At 44.8% G+C, this 23,995-nt stretch overlaps 1 protein-coding gene across 4 annotated transcripts in view; it reads right to left on the minus strand.

The window, feature by feature from the left end:
* LOC128695397 (CYFIP-related Rac1 interactor B) overlaps window positions 1-23,995 on the minus strand; it is a 101,767-nt gene that overhangs the window by 22,940 nt on the left and 54,832 nt on the right. For all 4 annotated transcript variants that reach the window (XM_070095564.1, XM_070095567.1, XM_070095566.1 and 1 more), the window contains 2 exons: window positions 14,717-14,817; window positions 12,075-12,196 (listed from right to left, as the gene is read on the minus strand). In XM_070095564.1, the coding sequence (XP_069951665.1) occupies window positions 12,075-12,196; window positions 14,717-14,807 (213 nt within the window). In that variant the 5' untranslated portion in view covers window positions 14,808-14,817. The remainder of the gene's footprint in view (window positions 1-12,074; window positions 12,197-14,716; window positions 14,818-23,995) is intronic.

Below are 23,995 nucleotides of genomic sequence, written 5' to 3' on the forward strand. Positions count from 1 at the left end.
CCACCTCTACACTCCACCCACCATATATACCACCACCTCTACACTCCACGCACCATATATACCACCACCTCTACACTCCACCCACCATATATACCACCACCTCTACACTCCACCCACCATATATACCACCACCTCTACACTCCACCCACCATATATACCACCACCTCTACACTCCACCCACCATATATACCACCACCTCTTCACTCCACCCACCATATATACCACCACCTCTACACTCCACCCACCATATATACCACCACCTCTACACTCCACCCACCATATATACCACCACCTCTACACTCCACCCACCTTATATACCACCACCTCTACACTCCACCCACCATATATACCACCACCTCTACACTCCACCCACCATATATACCACCACCTCTACACTACACCCACCATATATACCACCACCTCTACACTACACCCACCATACATACCACCATCTCTACACTACACCCACCATATATACCACCACCTCTACACTACACCCACCATATATACCACCACCTCTACACTACACCCACCATATATACCACCACCTCTATACTACACCCACCATATATACCACCACCTCTACACTACACCCACCATATATACCACCACCTCTACACTCCACCCACCATATATACCACCACCTCTACACTCCACCCACCATATATACCACCACCTCTACACTCCACCCACCATATATACCACCACCTCTTCACTCCACCCACCATATATACCACCACCTCTACACTCCACCCACCATATATACCACCACCTCTACACTCCACCCACCATATATACCACCACTGCACTCCACCCACCATATACACCACCACCTCTACACTCCACCCACCATATATACCACTGCACTCCACCCACCATATATACCACCACCTCTACACTCCACCCACCATATATACCACCATCTCTACACTCCACCCACCATATATACGACCACCTCTACACTCCACCCACCATCTCTACACCACCCACCATATATACCACCACCTCTACACCACGCACCATATATACCACCTCTACACTCCACCCACCATATATACCACCACCTCTACACTCCACCCACCATATATACCACCACCTCTACACTCCACCCACCATATATACCACCACCTCTACACTCCACCCACCATATATACCACCACCTCTTCACTCCACCCACCATATATACCACCACCTCTTCACTCCACCCACCATATATACCACCACCTCTTCACTCCACCCACCATATATACCACCACCTCTACACTCCACCCACCATATATACCACCATCTCTTCACTCCACCCACCATATATACCACCACCTCTACACTCCACCCACCATATATACCACCACCTCCACCCACCATATATACCACCACCTCTACACTCCACGCACCATATATACCACCACCTCTACACTCCACCCACCATATATACCACCACCTCTACACTCCATGCACCATATATACCACCACCTCTACACTCCATGCACCATATATACCACCACCTCTACACTCCACCCACCATATATACCACCACCTCTACACTCCACGCACCATATATACCACCACCTCTACACTCCACCCACCACCTCTACACTCCACCCACCATATATACCACCACCTCTACACTCCACCCACCATATATACCACCACCTCTACACTCCACCCACCATATATACCACCACCTCTACACTCCACCCACCTTATATACCACCACCTCTACACTCCACCCACCATATATACCACCACCTCTACACTCCACCCACCATATATACCACCACCTCTACACTACACCCACCATATATACCACCACCTCTACACTACACCCACCATACATACCACCATCTCTACACTACACCCACCATATATACCACCACCTCTACACTACACCCACCATATATACCACCACCTCTACACTACACCCACCATATATACCACCACCTCTATACTACACCCACCATATATACCACCACCTCTACACTACACCCACCATATATACCACCACCTCTACACTCCACCCACCATATATACCACCACCTCTACACTCCACCCACCATATATACCACCACCTCTACACTCCACCCACCATATATACCACCACCTCTTCACTCCACCCACCATATATACCACCACCTCTACACTCCACCCACCATATATACCACCACCTCTACACTCCACCCACCATATATACCACCACTGCACTCCACCCACCATATACACCACCACCTCTACACTCCACCCACCATATATACCACTGCACTCCACCCACCATATATACCACCACCTCTACACTCCACCCACCATATATACCACCATCTCTACACTCCACCCACCATATATACGACCACCTCTACACTCCACCCACCATCTCTACACCACCCACCATATATACCACCACCTCTACACCACGCACCATATATACCACCTCTACACTCCACCCACCATATATACCACCACCTCTACACTCCACCCACCATATATACCACCACCTCTACACTCCACCCACCATATATACCACCACCTCTACACTCCACCCACCATATATACCACCACCTCTTCACTCCACCCACCATATATACCACCACCTCTACACTCCACCCACCATATATACCACCATCTCTTCACTCCACCCACCATATATACCACCACCTCTACACTCCACCCACCATATATACCACCACCTCCACCCACCATATATACCACCACCTCTACACTCCACGCACCATATATACCACCACCTCTACACTCCACCCACCATATATACCACCACCTCTACACTCCATGCACCATATATACCACCACCTCTACACTCCATGCACCATATATACCACCACCTCTACACTCCACCCACCATATATACCACCACCTCTACACTCCACGCACCATATATACCACCACCTCTACACTCCACCCACCACCTCTACACTCCACCCACCATATATACCACCACCTCTACACTCCACCCACCATATATACCACCACCTCTACACTCCACCCACCATATATACCACCACCTCTACACTCCACGCACCATATATACCACCACCTCTACACTCCATGCACCATATATACCACCACCTCTACACTCCACCCACCATATATACCACCACCTCTACACTCCACCCACCATATATACCACCACCTCTACACTCCACCCACCATATATACCACCACCTCTACACTCCACCCACCACCTCTACACTCCACCCACCATATATACCACCTCTACACTCCACGCACCATATATACCACCACCTCTACACTCCACCCACCATATATACCACCCCTTATGCCCTCATCCCTCTTAGTAAATCTTACTGGATCAATTATGGCGTCTAGCCTCGTTGAACGCATCAGCATATGTTGTACATACAGTGAACAATGTGTATAACGTACACGTTATTAAAGTTCTAAAGATCACTGGTGTCCTTATAATTACTTAAGTACTTTTGATTAGTTTATTTAGGTACAGGTACAAGTAAATACAATCACAAAAATAACCATACATAACAACGTGTGTAAATTACCCAAGATAATCCTTCCAAAAGAGTCAAACAAGCTATTATATTAATAATAATAATAATAATAATAATAATAATAAATAATAATAATAATATCTTAATTTCCATTGGGGGTCTTGTAATATCTTATTATTTAAAACTTAAAAGTTAAATGGTACCTAATGAATGAAGCTACAGAAAGGTACCTAATGAATGAAGCTACAGAAAGGTACCTAATGAATGAAGCTACAGAAAAGTACCTAATGAATGAAGCTACAGAACGGTACCTAATGAATGAAGCTACAGAAAAGTACCTAATGAAGCTACAGAACGGTACCTAATGAATGAAGCTACAGAAAGGTACCTAATGAATGAAGCTACAGAAAGGTACCTAATGAATGAAGCTACAGAAAGGTACCTAATGAATGAAGCTACAGAAAGGTAACTAATGGATGAAGCTACAGAAAGGTACCTAATGAATGATGCTACAGAACGGTACCTAATGAATGAAGCTACAGAACGGTACCTAATGAATGAAGCTACAGAACGGTACCTAATGAATGAAGCTACAGAAAAGTACCTAATGAAGCTACAGAACGGTACCTAATGAATGAAGCTACAGAACGGTACCTAATGAATGAAGCTACAGAAAGGTACCTAATGAATGAAGCTACAGAAAGGTACCTAATGGATGAAGCTACAGAAAAGTACCTAATGAATGAAGCTACAGAACGGTACATAATGAATGAAGCTACAGAAAAGTACCTAATGAATGAAACTACAGAAAGGTACCTAATGAATGAAGCTACAGAAAGGTACCTAATGGATGAAGCTACAGAACGGTACATAATGAATGAAGCTACAGAAAAGTACCTAATGAATGAAGCTACAGAAAGGTACCTAATGAATGAAGCTACAGAAAAGTACCTAATGAATGAAGCTACAGAAAGGTACCTAATGAATGAAGCTACAGAAAGGTACCTAATGAATGAAGCTACAGAACGGTACCTAATGAATGAAGCTACAGAAAAGTACCTAATGAATGAAGCTACAGAAAGGTACCTAATGAATGAAGCTACAGAACGGTACATAATGAATGAAGCTACAGAAAAGTACCTAATGAATGAAGCTACAGAAAGGTACCTAATGAATGAAGCTACAGAACGGTACCTAAAGAATGAAGCTACAGAACGGTACCTAATGAATGAAGCTACAGAACGGTACCTAATGAATGAAGCTACATAACTAACATTCATGTACCTATTATTGTAAGTTGATCCTAATTTTAATATTAATAATGTAAATAACTCGGTTGACATTATTCCCAGTATATATTGTTTTATTGTAACTCATTCTCACACAGTTGAGTTACTTGATTGTTTTAACTTCTGAGGTTTAAATAATAAGATATTGTTACTCGATTGTTTTAACTTCTGAGGTTTGAATAATAAGATATTACAAGGGTCTCAATGGTATTAAGTCAGTTTGGATTTTCTGGTGGGTAATTTACACTGATAATTGCACCTGTGTCTAAATAAATTTACATATTTGTATACCTGGGGGTTTCGGGGGGTCAACGCCCCCGCGGCCGGGTCCATGACCAGGCCTCGTGGTGGATCAGGACCTGATCAGTCAGGCTGTTACTGCTGCCTGCACGTAAACCAACGTGGTGCCACAGACCAAACATACATACATAGTTACATACATACCTACAGTTACATATTTATATACTTGCATGCATGCATACACAGTAGCGTGGGTCCGTGGGGTGAAGACGTGGGTAACAAGGCTCTGCGATCCTTAGCGTTGTATGGCGTGCAATAACAGTTAGCAGTAATCAGTGGTAGTGGAACGTCAGTGAACAATACTACGAGTGATAATTAAAGTTATTAGTTAAAGAAAGTGAGAGGAAAGCTGAAATCATAATATTTCAAAGCGCAAACCGTTGGGGGTCTTAGGCGCTGTTGCCACATTGGTAGCGGTAGGCCTGAAGAAGTGACGTCACGACAAGTTGTGTGCCATTATACATATAAAGTGAAGTGTATATAATGTGAAGTGTATACTATCATCAGTGAAGAGTGAAATCGCGTGAGGAAGCGGGATGTATGAGAATATATGGTTATAATCATCACGGGTGAAGGATCTCCAAAATAGGGATTTAAGGCCTACGACGACGACTTCGTCACCAGCAGCTGGCAACTGTCACCGCAAGTTTATTCGCCTATTTGTGGTTTGCATGTTGACGGCCGTGGCTGGCCTTGCATACTGTTTGATACTGGTCACTCACTCCTGCAAGCTATTACCAGAATTAGAATAGAAATAGCATAGACATAGAGAATATAGTGTTGACGAGTGTGAAGGTAGGTGGGACAAGCTTTTAAGGGCAACATTGTAAGACGGTGCTAGGGTAGGTCCCAGGAGGGTTGTGTCAGGTCACAAGAAGTTGCGGCCAGTCATTACACCGCACAAGATTCTCTCACACACACACACACACACACACACACACACACACACACACACACACACACACACAGTGTTACTACCGGTAGTTATTAGCAGTAAGAATACTTAGGAAGCTAGGAAGTCCTCTCTCAATGTGAACAAGGAAAATGATAATAACCAGCAACAATTAATACGTAAATCCAGAAATGGCAATAAGTGGAGAGAGTAGATAATTGGGAAAGATAAATGAGACAAAATTTGTGCCTACACGACGGATCTTTCAACCACACAACCTACCCCCCCTAACCCTCCCTCCCTCACAAGCACACACACACAAGGGTAGACACACACACACACACACACACACACACACACACACACACACACACACACACACCCTCCACCACTTGACACAAACACTTGACACAAACACGTACCCCCCCTCCCCTAACCACCTCTCCCCCTTCCCTAACCACCTCAGCATAGCCACCTACCCCTCCCCCAAACCACCTAACCCCTCCCCAAACCGTCTATCCCCCCAACTACCTCCCTCCCTCCAATAACCATCCTCCCCCTCCCCCATAACCATCCTCCCCCTCCCCCATAACCATCCATCCCCTCTCTCCCTCAAACCATCTAACCCCCTCCCCCAACAATCTCTACCCCTCCAATTACCATCCTCCCCCACAACCATCCATCCCCTCTCCTAACCATCTATTCCCCTCCCCCTAACCAGGATGAGGACAAGGGGCTCCAAGGACGAATCTGGAAGGAATGGGAGGTAGAGCTCAAAAAAAAGGGAGGAAGACTGGGGAAGGAGACTAGATGAGCTGGAAAGGAAGATGGAAAGAGAGGTTAGCAGCAGAATGCAGAAGGTGGAAGCAACAGGCCACAGCAGCAGAAATCAAGATAGAGAGATTAGAAGAGGAGCTGAAACATCTGAAACAGCACAGAGACAAAGATATTACAGAAGTAGCATCGGCAATGGCTACATCAAACACAGACAACAGGTCTGAAGGAAGCATGGAAACTAAACTGTATGCAGAGGTCCTGTCAAACCCACATGGGGCCAAAACAAAGACAGGGAGCACACTAGGACAGAATGAGAGGTTGGAAGACATTGAAGGAACTAGGACATGTGCAAGGGCCTTACCAGATACCTGTGGGGGCCAGGAGCAGGTGAGCAGGAAGGATAAACCAAGAAGCATAGGGGCAATAACTAGGGAAGGGACTGAAGGAAGGAACACTCCACGGGAAGGAACTAAAACACATCAGAGGATGCAATGGGAGTCACAGTGGGAAGTGGAAAGGGAAAGATCCGTGTTTTTCTATGGGCTAGATGAAGCTAAAGGGGAAACTTATGATGAAAGAAAGCAGGAGGAGAAAAAAGCGATTGAAGATATCATGAAGGTGATATGCGAGGGGGACATGACCCAGGTGGCAAATCTTCGGAGAATTGGGTGGTTCACAAAGAAAAGGAATCGGCCTCTCAAAGTAACTTTCAAGGCAGAATCAACCCGAACCATGATCCTGCAGGAGAAAGCACGGTTCAGAGGCAAGCAGGAGTTCCGGAGTGTGTACCTCGATCGAGACAGAACACAGGACGAAAGGAAGACAATGAAAGAGAGAGTTCAAAAATGAAAGGAGAAATGGGAGGAAATGAAAAAGGAGAGCAGAATAATCCAGGATCAAATGGAAGGACAAGCGCACCCCCCAGAAACACCTGCAGAAGGACTCCAGCCACGACACCCCCAAGGCAACTGAACAATCCAAACCAACCATCACACACCGATCCCTCTGTTTCCACCCCCCGCGCCACAGTTACAGTATTAGAACAGAAGTTGAAGGTTTGGTACACAAATGCAGATGGATTAACAAATAAACATGAGGAATGGCAAGAAAGAATCAATGAGAAGTCCCCAGACATCATAGCAGTTACAGAAACAAAACTCATGGAGACAATAACAGATGCAATCTTCCCACCAGGATATCAGATTATGAGGAAAGATAGAAGGGGCAGGGGAGGAGGTGGGGTTGCTCTGCTCGTAAAAAACAGATGGAAATTCGAGAAAATGGAAGGAATAGATGAGACGGGAGAAAGAGACTACATAGCAGGTACACTTCAGTCTGGGGAACACAAAGTGGTCATTGCAGTGATGTATAATCCACCACAGAACTGCAGGAGGCCAAGAGAGGAATATGAAGAGAGCAACAGAGCAATGGTGAACACACTTGCTGAGGTGGCAAGAAGAGCTCACTCCAGCAGAGCAAAGTTGCTGGTTATGGGGGATTTCAACCACAGGGAGATTGACTGGGAAAACCTGGAGCCACATGGGGGTCCTGAAACATGGAGAGCCAGGATGTTGGACGTGGTGCTGGAAAACCTCATGCACCAACATGTTAAGGACACTACCAGAGTGAGAGGGGAGGATGAACCAGCAAGATTGGACCTTGTGTTCACCCTGGGCAGCTCAGATATTGAGGACATCAAGTATGAGAGTCCCCTAGGAGCTAGCGACCACGTGGTTCTGTGCTTTGAATACATAGCAGAGCTGCAAGTGGAGAGAATAACAGGAGTTGAATGGGAAAAGCCTGACTATAAAAGAGGGGACTACATAGGGTTGAAGAACTTCCTGCGGGAGGTCCAGTGGGACAGAGAACTGGCAGGAAAGCCAGTAAATGAAATGATGGAATATGTAACAACAAAATGCAAGGAGGCAGTGGAAAAGTTTATTCCCAAGGGCAACAGTAACAACGGGAAGACCAGAACGAGCCCCTGGTTTACCCGACGGTGTAAGGAGGCAAAAACAAAATGCAATACAGAATGGAAAAAGTACAGAAGGCAGAGAACACACGAAAATAGGGAGATCAGTTGCAGAGCCAGGAATGAGTACGCACAGGTAAGGAGGGAGGCCCAGCGACAGTATGAAAATGACATAGCATCAAGAATCAAGACTGACCAGAAACTGTTGTATAGCCACATCAGGAGGAAGACAACAGTCAAAGACCAGGTGATCAGATTAAGGACAGAAGGTGTAGAACTCACAAGAAATGATCAGGAGGTATGTGAGGAGCTGAACAGGAGATTTAAGGAAGTTTTTACAGTAGAGACAGGAAGGGCTGTGGGAAGACAGCACAGAAGGGAACATCAAGAGGGAATATACCAACAAGTGTTGGATGACATACGAACAACTGAGGAGGAGGTGAAGAAGCTCTTAAGTGACCTTGACACCTCAAAGGCGATGGGACCGGACAACATCTCCCCATGGGTCCTTAGAGAAGGAGCAGAGATGCTGTGCATGCCTCTAACCACAATCTTCAACACATCCCTTGAAACTGGGCAACTACCTGAGAAATGGAAGACAGCTAATGTAGTCCCCATATTTAAGAAAAGAAACAGAAATGAGGCACTAAACTACAGACCTATGTCTCTGACATGTATTGTGTGCAAAGTCATGGAGAAGATTATCAGGAGGAGAGTGGTCGAACACCTGGAAAGGAACAAGATTATAAATGAAAACCAGCATGGGTTCATGGAAGGCAAATCTTGTATCACAAACCTCCTGGAGTTTTATGACAAGGTAACAGAAGTAAGACACGAGAGAGAGGGGTGGGTAGATTGCGTTTTCCTAGACTGCAGGAAGGCCTTTGACACAGTTCCCCACAAGAGATTAGTGCAGAAGCTGGAGGATCAGGTGCACGTAAAAGGGAGGGCACTGCAATGGATAAGGGAATACCTGACAGGGAGGCAGCAACGAGTCATGGTACGTGAAGAGGTATCACAGTGGGCGCCTGTTACGAGCGGGGTCCCACAGGGGTCAGTTCTAGGACCAGTGCTATTTTTGATATATGTGAACGACATGATGGAAGGAATAGACTCTGAAGTGTCCCTGTTCGCAGATGACGAAGTTGATGAGAAGAATTAAATCGGACGAGGATGAGGCAGGACTGCAAAGAGACCTGGACAGGCTGGACATGTGGTCCAGCAACTGGCTTCTCGAATTCAATCCAGCCAAATGCAAAGTCATGAAGATTGGGGAGGGGCAAAGAAGACCGCATACAGAGTATAGGCTAGGTGGACAAAGACTACAGACCTCACTCAGGGAGAAAGACCTTGGGGTGACCATAACACCGAGCACATCACCGGAGGCACACATCAACCAAATAACCGCTGCAGCATACGGGCGCCTGGCAAACCTGAGAATAGCGTTCCGATACCTTAATAAGGAATCGTTGAAGACACTGTACACTGTGTATGTTAGGCCCATACTGGAGTATGCAGCACCAGTCTGGAACCCACACCTGGTCAAGCACGTCAAGAAGTTAGAGAAAGTACAAAGGTTTGCAACAAGGCTAGTCCCAGAGCTCAAGGGAATGTCGTACGAGGAAAGGTTAAGGGAAATCGGACTGACGACACTGGAGGACAGAAGGGTCAGGGGAGACATGATAACGACATACAAGATACTGCGGGGAATAGACAGGGTGGACAGAGATAGGATGTTCCAGAGGGGACACAGGGACAAGGGGTCACAACTGGAAGCTGAAGACTCAGACGAGTCACAGGGACGTTAGGAAGTATTTCTTCAGTCATAGAGTTGACAGCAAGTGGAATAGCCTAGCTAATGAAGTAGTGGAGGCAGGAACCATACATAGTTTTAAGAAGAGGTATGACAAAGCTCAGGAAGCAGAGAGAGAGAGGATCCAGTAGCGATCAGTGAAGAGGCGGGGCCAGGAGCCGAGTCTCGACCCCTGCAACCACAATTAGGTGAGTACATAGTTATATACATACATACACTTGCATACATAATGTTCACATACACGCACATATACATACATACGAGGAGAGAAACAAAATTTGCTTGACTTGCGAAACGTTTACCGACAATTGTATCCCCCCCCCGCCCCCTGCACGTGCATTTTGTGCCCATATAAGGAAATGTCTGCCTGGAGGTTAACCAATCAGCGACCGCCTTCCTGTTACCTCACCAACGCTGCCGGCCAATCAGCTACCGTTTCCCCCTGTCACGTCACTACCTCCGGCCAATCAGTGACCTCTTTTCTGATACGTCACTACCTGAGCCTACCAAAGAGCGACCTCGTCCCCTGATACGTCACTATCGCCGACCAATCAGCGTGTAGGCCTGCAGTACGCCCATGGGGTTGCCCAACACCACATACATACGACCAAAATAATATTTATACTAATTATATCAACAACATTAATTTTAAACAGTACAAGCGTAAGGACGAAATATTTAAAAAAAATCCCTTGGTTTATATATATATATATATATATATATATATATATATATATATATATATATATATATATATATATATATATATATATATATGAGTGTAAATGAGAGAATAAATTAAGTTATAACTCAGAAGCCATAATGTACATGTAGAGTGACTGAGAAAGATGAGGTGTTTAGTGAGCACGTTGATAGCAGGTTGCTTGGTAGCAAGACTGTGATCAATACACCTGCAACTGTATGTCTTACCTTCACCATAGTTACTTGATCTTTACCACCATAACAACCACCACAACCATGACAGCAACCAGAGCAACCACCTCAAACCACAACCACCCGAAACCACAACAACCATCCCAGCAACCCTCCAAACTAGCTAGTATAACAACCACTACCGTAACCACCACCATAATTACAACCACAATAACCATCACCGCCACCATAACCATCACCCTGAACAACCACTGTAACCACAACCCTGAACCACCATAACTACCACCACTACAACTACCCCAAGACGAGCGTAGATCTGTTGTAGCTAGAGTTAATTACAGCTACTACAAGAGGAGCACAGCTCTGTAGCTACATAATTACAACCACTAGAGGTCAGCCGGGTCACCATCTGGACAAGACCCAGGCCGGGACAGCATAATTAATACAGCTACAGGTCAGCCGGGTCACCATCTGGACAAGACCCAGGCCGGGACAGCATAATTATTACCACTAGAGGTCAGCCGGGTCACCATCTGGACAAGACCCGGGCCTGGACAGCATAATTATTACCACTAGAGGTCAGCCGGGTCACCATCTGGACAAGACCCGGGTCGGGACAGCTCCGGTAAACCCACCACAGGGGTCAACACTGCTGCTATACCTCTCTTATCTCCTTGGCCGCTCCTTTGTACTGCTGTAGGTCGTGGATGACGGCCTGGGAACCTCGTAATACCTCGGCCACGTCCTCGTATAGTAATCGTTCCTCTTCACTCGGTACAGCATCTGCAACACATGGTATACTCAACATGTATTCAACACGTGGTCTACTCATATCTCGGCATATCTAAGTATAGCATCTGCAGCATATACATTATACACGATATATCATCAATAAACTAAAAAAGGCTTATAACGTATCATTCACATTCAATAACCATAAAATGAAACTCAAACACATCTGCAACACAAGACAGTGAAGACAGTTGCAACACAAGACAGTGAAGACAGTTGCAACACAAGACAGTGTCGGAAAGAAGTATTCCCAATTCAGCCAAACAATCGTAAGAAAACCTTGGCTGTGCCAGTAAAAAAAAAAATATCAGAAATAACAAATCTGCAACACACATTTACAATACAGTTAACACCTCTGAAGGTTGCTGACAACTACTTATATCATCTATCACACGTCAGCCACCATCACCACATGAGCCAACACACCACATCACATGAGCCAACACACCACATCAGCCAACACACCACATCACATCACATCAGCCAACACACCACATCACACCACCACTACAGCCAACATCCTTTTCGAAAAATACTTAGCCGAAACGGATAAAAGAGAACCCAAACCCAAAGCCCAGAGGCGCCGTTAGTACACTAAGAGAAAACACAAATAAGTGTCCGGGGCCCCAAGACTGTTCAACAGCCTCCCACAAGCCATAAGGGGGACTACCAATAGACCCTTGTCTGCCTTCAAGAGGCAGCTGGATACCGGGATGTGGTTCGTACGCTGAACTACGTGCGGCCAGCAGTAACAACTTGGTTATCAGGCCCTTATCCATCGGACGCCTGGTGAAGGACCAGACCAAGGGGGCGTTGACCCCCGGAACATCCTCTAGGTAGACAGCCAAGAAATACGACAGGAGGACTACTAACAGAAGATGACATAGGTTTGTGCGCAACTGTGTTGTGTTGTATATCACGATCATTATACAAGTGTAGGTCATTCCAAAGCAAAGAGTAGAGGAGGCTCGATCCTGTGTCCACTTTGTGACTAATTTAGGCTGCGTGCGGGATCTACACGAGACCTTCCAGGAAACATGTACGGAGGAACAAGCAGCATTACGAGGGCACATACACACCAGGACAAGTAAACCTACACTAGAAGACAGAGATGAAGAAAATAGTATGAAAAGGGAGATTCTACGGGAAGTGGAGACAACAGAGGCCATGGAAACTGACTGCATATCCCATGAGAGCTGAGAGAAGTAATGGCTGAGAGCTGTACACTATGATACCCAAGATACCCAACTGTGCAACAGTTGGGTATCTTTATGAAAAGTTTCACCTACACAGTGGGCTGCTTCAGTCAAATACAGAAGGAGTAGTAGTGATGAAATCATTCCATCAACCCAGGAGAAAAAGTATTTGAAGTGGGTCAGTCCCTCAGCCTGGAGAAGTATTTTTGTTCCATAGTCTGGAACAACTGTTAAAGATTATGGAACAAAAACTCTTCTCCAGGCCGAGGGACTAACCACCTCAAGATTACGTCTTCAAGGGTGATGGACTGATTACATTGTAATCAGTCCATCTCTACCGCTTCTGCAAACTTCTGTATTCGACATAAGAAGCCTAGTGTGTAGGTGAAACGTTTAGGAATAAAGATACCCAAGTGTTGCACGTGTCTTGCTTATCAACATGTCGGTATTATATACCATTTTTTATATTCTGGCTTCCTTCACTCCGTTGTCATAGCTTCATTACTTACATTGTTTCCTACTTCTATCTTCAGTTCTAATATTGTAAATGTTTGTTTACGGTTGTAAACGCTGAGTCACCTACGACATCACACAGCTTCGTAAATATTACTCTTACAACAACTACCACTGATATAACTACTACAGCAACAACTACCACTGATATAACTACTACATCAACAACTACCACTGATATAACTACTACAGCAACAACTACCACTGATATAACTACTACAACAACTACCACTGATATAACTACTACAGCAACAACTACCACTGATATAACTACTACAGCAACAACTACCACTGATATAACTACTACATCAACAACTACCACTGATATAACTACTACAGCAACAACTACCACTGATATAACTACTACATCAACAACTACCACTGATATAACTACTACAGCAACAACTACCACTGATATAACTACTACAGCAACAACTACCACTGATATAACTACTACAGCAACAACTACCACTGATATAACTACTACAGCAACAACTACCACTGATATAACTACTACAGCAACAACTACCACTGATATAACTACTACAGCAACAACTACCACTGATATAACTGCTACTACTTAGTACAACTAAGTATTACCACCACTATTAATAATACTATTCTTGTACTATTTATTACTATTATTACGTCCTGCTAATACAAAAAAATTAGCGAGCAGCTTATCACCCAACACATTTTAACCACAACCAGGACAACAGCCAACGTCATCACACCTACAATCACCACAACCAATCTCACAACCACCAACACACCCACAACGCAACACAAAGGTAATACTCACTCTCAAAGTCGAGGAACACGTCGTATTTTTGGTGAGAACAGCAGCTGTTCCCTGCATCATCTCGCGCCAGTAGCCTCAGCAGGTTACCCATCCTACATCACCTGTAACAGTCAGCAGGTTACCCATCCTACATCACCTGTAACAGTCAGCAGGTTACCCATCCTACATCACCTGTAACAGTCAGCAGGTTACCCATCCTACATCACCTGTAACAGTCAGCAAGTTACCCATCCTACATCACCTGTAACAGCAGGTTATCCATCCTACATCACCAGTAACAGCCAGCAGGTTACCCATCCTACATCACCAGTAACAGCCAGCAGGTTACCCCTCCTACAACACCACTAACAGCCAGCAGGTTACCCATCCTACATCACCACTAACAGCCTGCAGGTTACCCATCCTACATCACCAGTAACAGCCTGCAGGTTACCCATCCTACATCACCAGTAACAGCCTGCAGGTTACCCATCCTACATCACCAGTAACAGCCAGCAGGTTACCCATCCTACATCACCAGTAACAGTCAGCAGGTTACCCATCCTACATCACCAGTAACAGTCAGCAGGTTACCCATCCTACATCACCAGTAACAGCCAGCAGGTTACCCATCCTACATCACCAATAAAAGCCAGCAGGTTACCCATCCTACATTACCAGTAACAGTCAGCAGGTTACCCATCCTACATCACCAGTAACAGTCAGCAGGTTACCATCCTACATCACCTGTAACAGTCAGCAGGTTACCCATCCTACATCACCAGTAACAGTCAGCAGGTTACCCATCCTACATCACCAGTAACAGCCAGCAGGTTACCCATCCTACATCACCAATAAAAGCCAGCAGGTTACCCATCCTACATTACCAGTAACAGTCAGCAGGTTACCCATCCTACATCACCAGTAACAGTCAGCAGGTTACCATCCTACATCACCTGTAACAGTCAGCAGGTTACCCATCCTACATCACCAGTAACAGCCAGCAGGTTACCCATCCTACATCACCAGTAACAGTCAGCAGGTTACACATCCTACATCACCAGTAACAGTCAGCAGGTTACCCATCCTACATCACCAGTAACAACCAGCAGGTTACCCATCCTACATCACCAGCAACAGTCAGCAGGTTACCCATCCTACATCACCAGTAACAGCCAGCAGGTTACCCATCCTACATCACCAGTAACAGCCAGCAGGTTACCCATCCTACATCACTAACAGCCAGCAGGTTACCCATCCTACATCACTAACAGCCTGCAGGTTACCCATCCTACATCACCAGTAACAGCCTGCAGGTTACCCATCCTACATCACCAGTAACAGCCAGCAGGTTACCCATCCTACATCACCAGTAACAGTCAGCAGGTTACCCATCCTACATCACCAGTAACAGTCAGCAGGTTACCCATCCTACATCACCAGTAACAGCCAGCAGGTTACCCATCCTACATCACCAATAAAAGCCAGCAGGTTACCCATCCTACATCACCAGTAACAGTCAGCAGGTTACCCATCCTACATCACCAGTAACAGTCAGCAGGTTACCATCCTACATCACCTGTAACAGTCAGCAGGTTACCCATCCTACATCACCAGTAACAGCCAGCAGGTTACCCATCCTACATCACCAGTAACAGTCAGCAGGTTACACATCCTACATCACCAGTAACAGCCAGCAGGTTACCCATCCTACATCACCAGTAACAGCCAGCAGGTTACCCATCCTACATCACCAGTAACAGCCAGCAGGTTACCGTCCTACATCACCAGTAACAGTCAGCAGGTTACTCATCCTACATCACCAGTAACAGTCAGCAGGTTACCCATCCTACATCACCAGTAACAGCCAGCAGGTTACCCATCCTACATCACCAGTAACAGCCAGCAGGTTACCCATCATACATCACCAGTAGCAGTCAGCAGGTTACCATCCTACATCACCTGTAACAGTCAGCAGGTTACCCATCCTACATCAACTGCAACAGTCAGCAGGTTACCCATCCTACATAACCAGTAACAGTCAGCAGGTTACCCATCCTACATCACCAATAACAGCCAGCAGGTTACCATCCTACATCACCAGTAACAGCCAGCAGGTTACCCATCCTACATCACCAGTAACAGCCAGCAGGTTACCCATCCTATATCACCAGTAACAGCCAGCAGGTTGACCATCCTACATCACCAGTAACAGCCAGCAGGTTACCCATCCTACATCACCAGTAACAGTCAGCAGGTTACCCATCCTACATCACCAGTAACAGCCAGCAGGTTACTCATCCTACATCACCAGTAACAGCCAGCAGGTTACCCATCCTGCATCACCAGTAACAGCCAACAGGTTACCCATCCTACATCACCAGTAACAGTCAGCAGGTTACCCATCCTACATCACCAGTAACAGTCAGCAGGTTACCCATCCTACATCACCAGTAACAGTCAGCAGGTTACCCATCCTACATCACCAGTAACAGTCAGCAGGTTACCATCCTACATCACCAGTAATAGCCAGCAGGTTACCCCTCCTACATCACCAGTAACAGCCAGCAGGTTACCCATCCTACATCACCAGTAACAGCCAGCAGGTTACCCATCCTACATCACCAGTAACAGCCAGCAGGTTACCCATCCTACATCACCAGTAACAGCCAGCAGGTTACCCATCCTACATCACCAGCAACAGTCAGCATGTTACCATCCTACATCACAAGTAACAGTCAGCAGGTTACCCATCCTACATCACCAGTAACAGTCAGCAGGTTACTCATCCTACATCACCAGTAACAGTCAGCAGGTTACCCATCCTACATCACCAGTAACAACCAGCAAGTTACCATCCTACATCACCAGTAACAGTCAGCAGGTTACTCATCCTACATCACCAGTAACAGTCAGCAGGTTACCCATCCTACATCACCAGTAACAGTCAGCAGGTTACCCATCCTACATCACCAGTAACAGTCAGCAGGTTACCCATCCTACATCACCAGTAACAGTCAGCAGTTTACCCATCCTACATCACCAGTAACAGCCAGCAGGTTACCATCCTACATCACCAGTAACAGTCAGCAGGTTACCCATCCTACATCACCAGTAACAGTCAGCAGGTTACCCATCCTGCATCACCAGTAACAGTCAGCAGGTTACCATCCTGCATCACCAGTAACAGTCAGCAGGTTACCATCCTGCATCACCAGTAACAGTCAGCAGGTTACCCATCCTACATCACCAGTAACAGCCAGCAGGTTACCATCCTACATCACCAGTAACAGTCAGCAGGTTACCCATCCTACATCACCAGTAACAGCCAGCAGGTTACCATCCTACATCACCAGTAACAGTCAGCAGATTACCCCTTTCTTAACCACTTTTTCTTTTGCATTAATAAGAATGAGCTTTTTTTGTGTCTGTGAACACACAAGATGACATGATGTATGTATTCTAGCTAGAGTCGTTCCCTTGAACGTATTTACCTGGACTTCCTACTCATTTCTGCAACACTGCAAGCTCCTGATGTGTTGATAGCAACACGAAAGGCCTAGAGCTACGATTCAACTCCTCTCGTGGCTGTTTTGCATCTTTTATCGCTTGTTCGCGATTTTTGCATAATGTACGTACGTATGTGTATATACTTTATTTTTTTCAAAACACTGGTCGTTTCCCACCGAGGCAGGCTGACCCTTCACCCCCCTCCCCCCCCCCCCCCCCCCAAAAAAAAAAAAAAACTTCACCATCATTCACACAATCACTGTCCTTGCAGAGGTGCCCAGATAAGAATTTAGATGCCACTCCAAACTGCCAATATCCCAAACCCCTCCTTTAAAGTGCAGGCATTGTACTTCCCACCACCAGGGATTCCCGGAAACTGGCTAACCGGTTTCCCTGAATCCCCTCACAATATATATACATATATATATATATATATATATATATATATATATATATATATATATATATATACACACACACACATACATACATACATACAAATACACACGAGAATGCTGTCTGTATGGGTAACATAACCCACACTGAACAACACAGACGAATGTTTTCCATCTAACTAGAGACCATCTTCAGGCGATACTAAGCTAGTAGGAAAAAAAACCCTCATAGAACGCTTGGGGAATGGGAGGTTATTACAACCCAGGTTCTCAAAGGTCTGTTATCCTGGGTGTAAATGGAGCAAAATAAACACAGCAGAAAAACTGATTTGTATTATCCTTCACCAAGTATAAACAGCAATATGCACACTATATACACTATGTACAGCAATAGGTATAAGTACACACCAGGGTAATCAAGGCAAAGGAGACGCCAAAAGAACAACAGACCACCGTGCTTCAACCAGCTCTAGAATGGAAATGACAAGGGTAAAAACGTGCGTGGTAACCACGTCACCTTTATAATTGCCAGATCCACATTATGATTGCTTGAACCAAGACACTGATCTGACGATGGGGCCCCGACTGTCCGACCCTTAGTATCTGCTTCGCTGGTTGGGGAGGCAGCCTTTTAACGAGTGTGTGTACATGCGCGGAATAAAAATTACGTATTCTTTGCATGCCACGGAGGTCATCACATCTGATCCAAGAAAGTCAGCTCCAGTTGTTTGGGTAGAGCGCCCTTCAAGGTCACCCTTCCTTTGGCTTAGAGCTGTAGAAAAATGGTTCGGGGAACCGACAGGTTGATAAATTAGACACACGTGCAACATATGGGTATCTTTATTAAGGAAACGTTACGCTACACAGTGGCTTCACCAGTCCTATAGAAAGAAGAATGGTGAAGGTCAGAAGGAGTTTGAGGTAATCATTGCCTCAGCCTGGAGTCAGTGTAATCAGTCCATTAAGCTTTCAATGTTAACGGCTAATGCCGTTAACACTGCTGTCTGTGCCTTCTGATCCAAGCATGAGGAGTCTACCACTGAAGTCGGATATAGAAATAAGTGATGATTCCAGGATTCTTCGGTATTGAGTGTTGTCTTCTGTGGCGATAAGTCTCGAGTTTCTGTAGTTTATCAAGTGGTTGTGTGAATTACGGTGTTGTGTCTGACGACACAAGGAATGCCTGTGTACAACACCGTAATTCACACAACCACTTGATAAACTACAGAAACTCGAGACTTATCGCCACAGAAGACAACACTCAATACCGAAGAATCCTGGAATCATCACTTATTTCTATATCCGACAACTTCAACCAGAATAGTGGCTTCTATAACATAGCTGAACCACTTGCCAAGAAACTTCTTCATCGCTATCCCACATAAGAACACAGGAATGGAAGAACACTGTAGAAGGTCTGCTCGAATAAGTCCTCGAATAAGTTAGACAGTCCTCGATGACGCACTGACTTTCTTGGGTTATCCTGGGTGGCTAACCCTCCGGGGTTAAAAATCCGAACGAAATCTTATCTTATCTAGTCTCCTACTATGAGAGTGGTCGTACACAGGCACGCATGGGAAAGAGAGTACTTCAAGGTCCACACCGAGACTATCTGCTGAGGACTATCTACTTCTACCTAGATTAAGGACTATCGTGTATTATCCAGGTGTGTAAGTCAAGGATAGAAAAAAAACAGAGGCTCTCTTCCCCTCCCTCCAACCACCGCGTCCTCAAAGAGCCACTGTGGAAACACTGGGGAACTCTGAGTATGCCAGCAGGAAGTAAACATTGATAACATTCACTGCATAGCGTCTCAAGTGTAGCCGTAATGGGATATTCTCAGCTATTGCCAAATGAGAGTTCCACTTTTTCTACGTGAATACTCTTGACGCGGGTTGTAAGTCCTCTGGCGGGAGTTGTCAGTACTGGTATATGTCATATCCGCTAATCTCTCTATCGTCTACTAGCGTTTCCTGTACCACCGTTACTCTCACTAAATTTTCCTGCGCACATTACACACAGTCACAGCGATGACAATATATTCCATTGTAGTTTCACGAGAACATTGTTAACGGAATGAAAGAGGGAGAGGAGGAGGAACAAGACAAGGAGGAGCATGAGGAAGAGGAACATGAGTATGAGGAAGAGTGGAAATAAATGGTATAAAATACCGACACAATGGAAATATAAACACATATGCAGTATAATGTGATCCTTTATTGACTACGTTTCGCCCACACAGTGGACTTTTTCAAGTCGCAAACAGATCTACCTGGGATGGAAGGGACGCGAGTATTTATAGTCAGGTTCAGAATGCTGAGGTCAGGTGGAGAATGCTGCATCTGATGATGTACCGAGTGGGGTTATAGAGTCTAAAATCTTGGGTAGCTTGGAAAGGAGATTGGATAAGTTTGTGAGCAGACCTTCTACAGTGTTCTTCCATTCCTGTGTTCTTATGTGGGATAGCGATGAAGAAGTTTCTTGGCAAGTGGTTCAGCTATGTTATAGAAGTCACTATTCTGGTTGAAGTTGTCGGATATAGAAATAAGTGATGATTCCAGGATTCTTCGGTATTGAGTGTTGTCTTCTGTGGCGATAAGTCTCGAGTTTCTGTAGTTTATCAAGTGGTTGTGTGAATTACGGTGTTGTGTCTGACGACACAAGGAATGCCTGTGTACAACACCGTAATTCACACAACCACTTGATAAACTACAGAAACTCGAGACTTATCGCCACAGAAGACAACACTCAATACCGAAGAATCCTGGAATCATCACTTATTTCTATATCCGACAACTTCAACCAGAATAGTGACTTCTATAACATAGCTGAACCACTTGCCAAGAAACTTCTTCATCGCTATCCCACATAAGAACACAGGAATGGAAGAACACTGTAGAAGGTCTGCTCACAAACTTATCCAATCTCCTTTCCAAGCTACCCAAGATTTTAGACTCTATAACCCCACTCGGTACATCATCAGATGCAGCATTCTCCACCTGACCTCAGCATTCTGAACCTGACTATAAATACTCGCGTCCCTTCCACCCCAGGTAGATCTGTTTGTGACTTGAAAAAGCCCAATGTGTGGGCGAAACGTAGTCAATAAAGGATCACATTATACTGCATATGTGTTTATATTTCCATGAGGAAGAGTATCGATGACGATGAATAAAAAAAGGAACAGTAGTAGCAACGAAATCAGCAGAATTAACAGATACAACAAAGAATAAAATACGGAGCAACAACAATGATGGTTTGTAGATGAATGGTTCAGAGAACCGACATGTTGATAAATTAGACACATGTGCAACTCTTGGGTATCTTTATTGAGGAAACGTTTCGCCACACAGTGGCTTCATCAGTCCATACGTAGGAGAAACTTGAAGAACAGGAGGAGAATGAGGTAATCAGTCCCTCAACCTTGAGTCGATGTGTTCAGTCCATCAATCTTGAATAGAATAGAATCGCCTTAAGGTTGAGGGACTGATTACCTCATTCTCCTCCTCCTTCCGACAGTATTTAAGTCTCCGCACTGTCGCTTGATCTTCAGATAGTTCCTGACTATGGAACTGAACTTCTTCAGGCCGAGGGACTGACAACCTCAAATTCTACGACTACAAGGGTGATGGACTGATTACATCGTCTTCACATCTCTACTGTTCCTGCCTACTTTCTGTATTCGACTGAAGAAGCCTACTGTGTAGGCGAAACGTTTCGGAATAAAGTTGTCTAACTGTTGCATATGTGTCTTCCCTAACAACCTGTCGGTATTGTATACCATTTTGATGTTCATAAAATGCTCTTATTCCAACGGTTAAACATATAATGTCTCTCTTGATCTAGGCTTTACATCTTATAAACAAAAATCACAATTGTAATGTGCTAAAGTGGCCACGAGTCTCCTGAGCCGGTAATTCGTTTTCGGATACTGCTTCAGTTTTAATCAGTCAGCAGAGGCTGGAGCCTCACTCACTCCATCCTGTCTCACTCACTCATCATTGTGTTTTTAAACACACGTTCAGATTTTAACTGGTCGCCCTCGTTCCAGTCGTCGTACGACTCTTCTGCTTAACTTTCTCCTGACAGATTCTCCTTTCCATTCCTTTGTAACATGGTGTATGGTAGAATATTTAGTAAGTTTATTCATGTATACACAAATACAGTTACATAGATTATCATACACAGCAGCTTATGTGTAGAGAACCTAGGATAACCAAAAGTAGTCAGATAGCGTCTTATTTTCACTGGGGTCCTTTATAATAACAAGAACCCCAATGGAAATAAGTCACTGTCTGACCTTTTCTGGGGTTATACTAGGTAATCTACACATATGCTGCTATGTATGATTTATGTAACTGTATTTATGTACCTGAATAAACTTACTTATACCTGCACCTGGAGACAGGAAGTTCTTGGTTTATTAAAAGCATCCTAGCCACACAGGTCACCACCCACAACAGATGACTAGCGCAGAAGCACCTGTTTACTGTGCCTTAAACAGGAACACCAGGTATAAGGAGACCAACACCCAGGTATAAGGATACCAACACCCAGGTATAAGGATACCAACACCCAGGTATAAGGAGACAACACCCAGGTACCTAAATACTGTACAATGAAAAGAAACACATGTCTCACCGAGTCCGAGGTTCTAAAACACACTCACACGTTCACTGGAGAAACAGTGTACATAAACCAGAAAATCAATATACCTAAAACTTGTGTTTATATACATATATATACATTAAGAGGTGCATATATATATATATATATATATATATATATATATATATATATATATATATATATATATATATATATATATATATATATATATATATATATATATATATATATATAGCGTTTGAATGCTGTCCGGGCTGGGGTAGCAGACAATGTTGCCAGGTCCGGGCTGGGGTAGCAGACAATGTTGCCAGGTCCGGGCTGGGGTAGCAGACAATGCCCCTGTGATAAATGCTTTAGAAAACCTACAAGCTGAAGAATGAGACACTTAAACAACATATGGGAATCTTTATTGAGGAAATGCTTCGCCACACAGTGGCATCATCAGTCCAGTACAAAGTAGAACGGTGTGAGGAGGAGGAGTTTGAGGTAATCAGTCCCTCATCCTGGAATAGATTCCAGACTGAGGGACTGATTACCTCAAACTACTCCTCTCCTTACACTGTTCTTTGTACTGGACTGATGAAGCCAGTGTGTGGCGAAGCGTTATACGCCTGTGTAATTAATATATGAGACAGAAAAAATTCCAGTGACTCGTGTCTTAAAGACAACAGGAAAGCCAGAGTTCCTACTCACAACAACAAAAACAAAGTCTTAATGTTTTAAGCAGACAAGTGGTGGTGAAAAAAATGAGTGAGGAGAATGATAA

This window comes from Cherax quadricarinatus, chromosome 50 (assembly GCF_038502225.1).
Source record: "Cherax quadricarinatus isolate ZL_2023a chromosome 50, ASM3850222v1, whole genome shotgun sequence".
NCBI classification, from domain to species: domain Eukaryota; kingdom Metazoa; phylum Arthropoda; class Malacostraca; order Decapoda; family Parastacidae; genus Cherax; species Cherax quadricarinatus.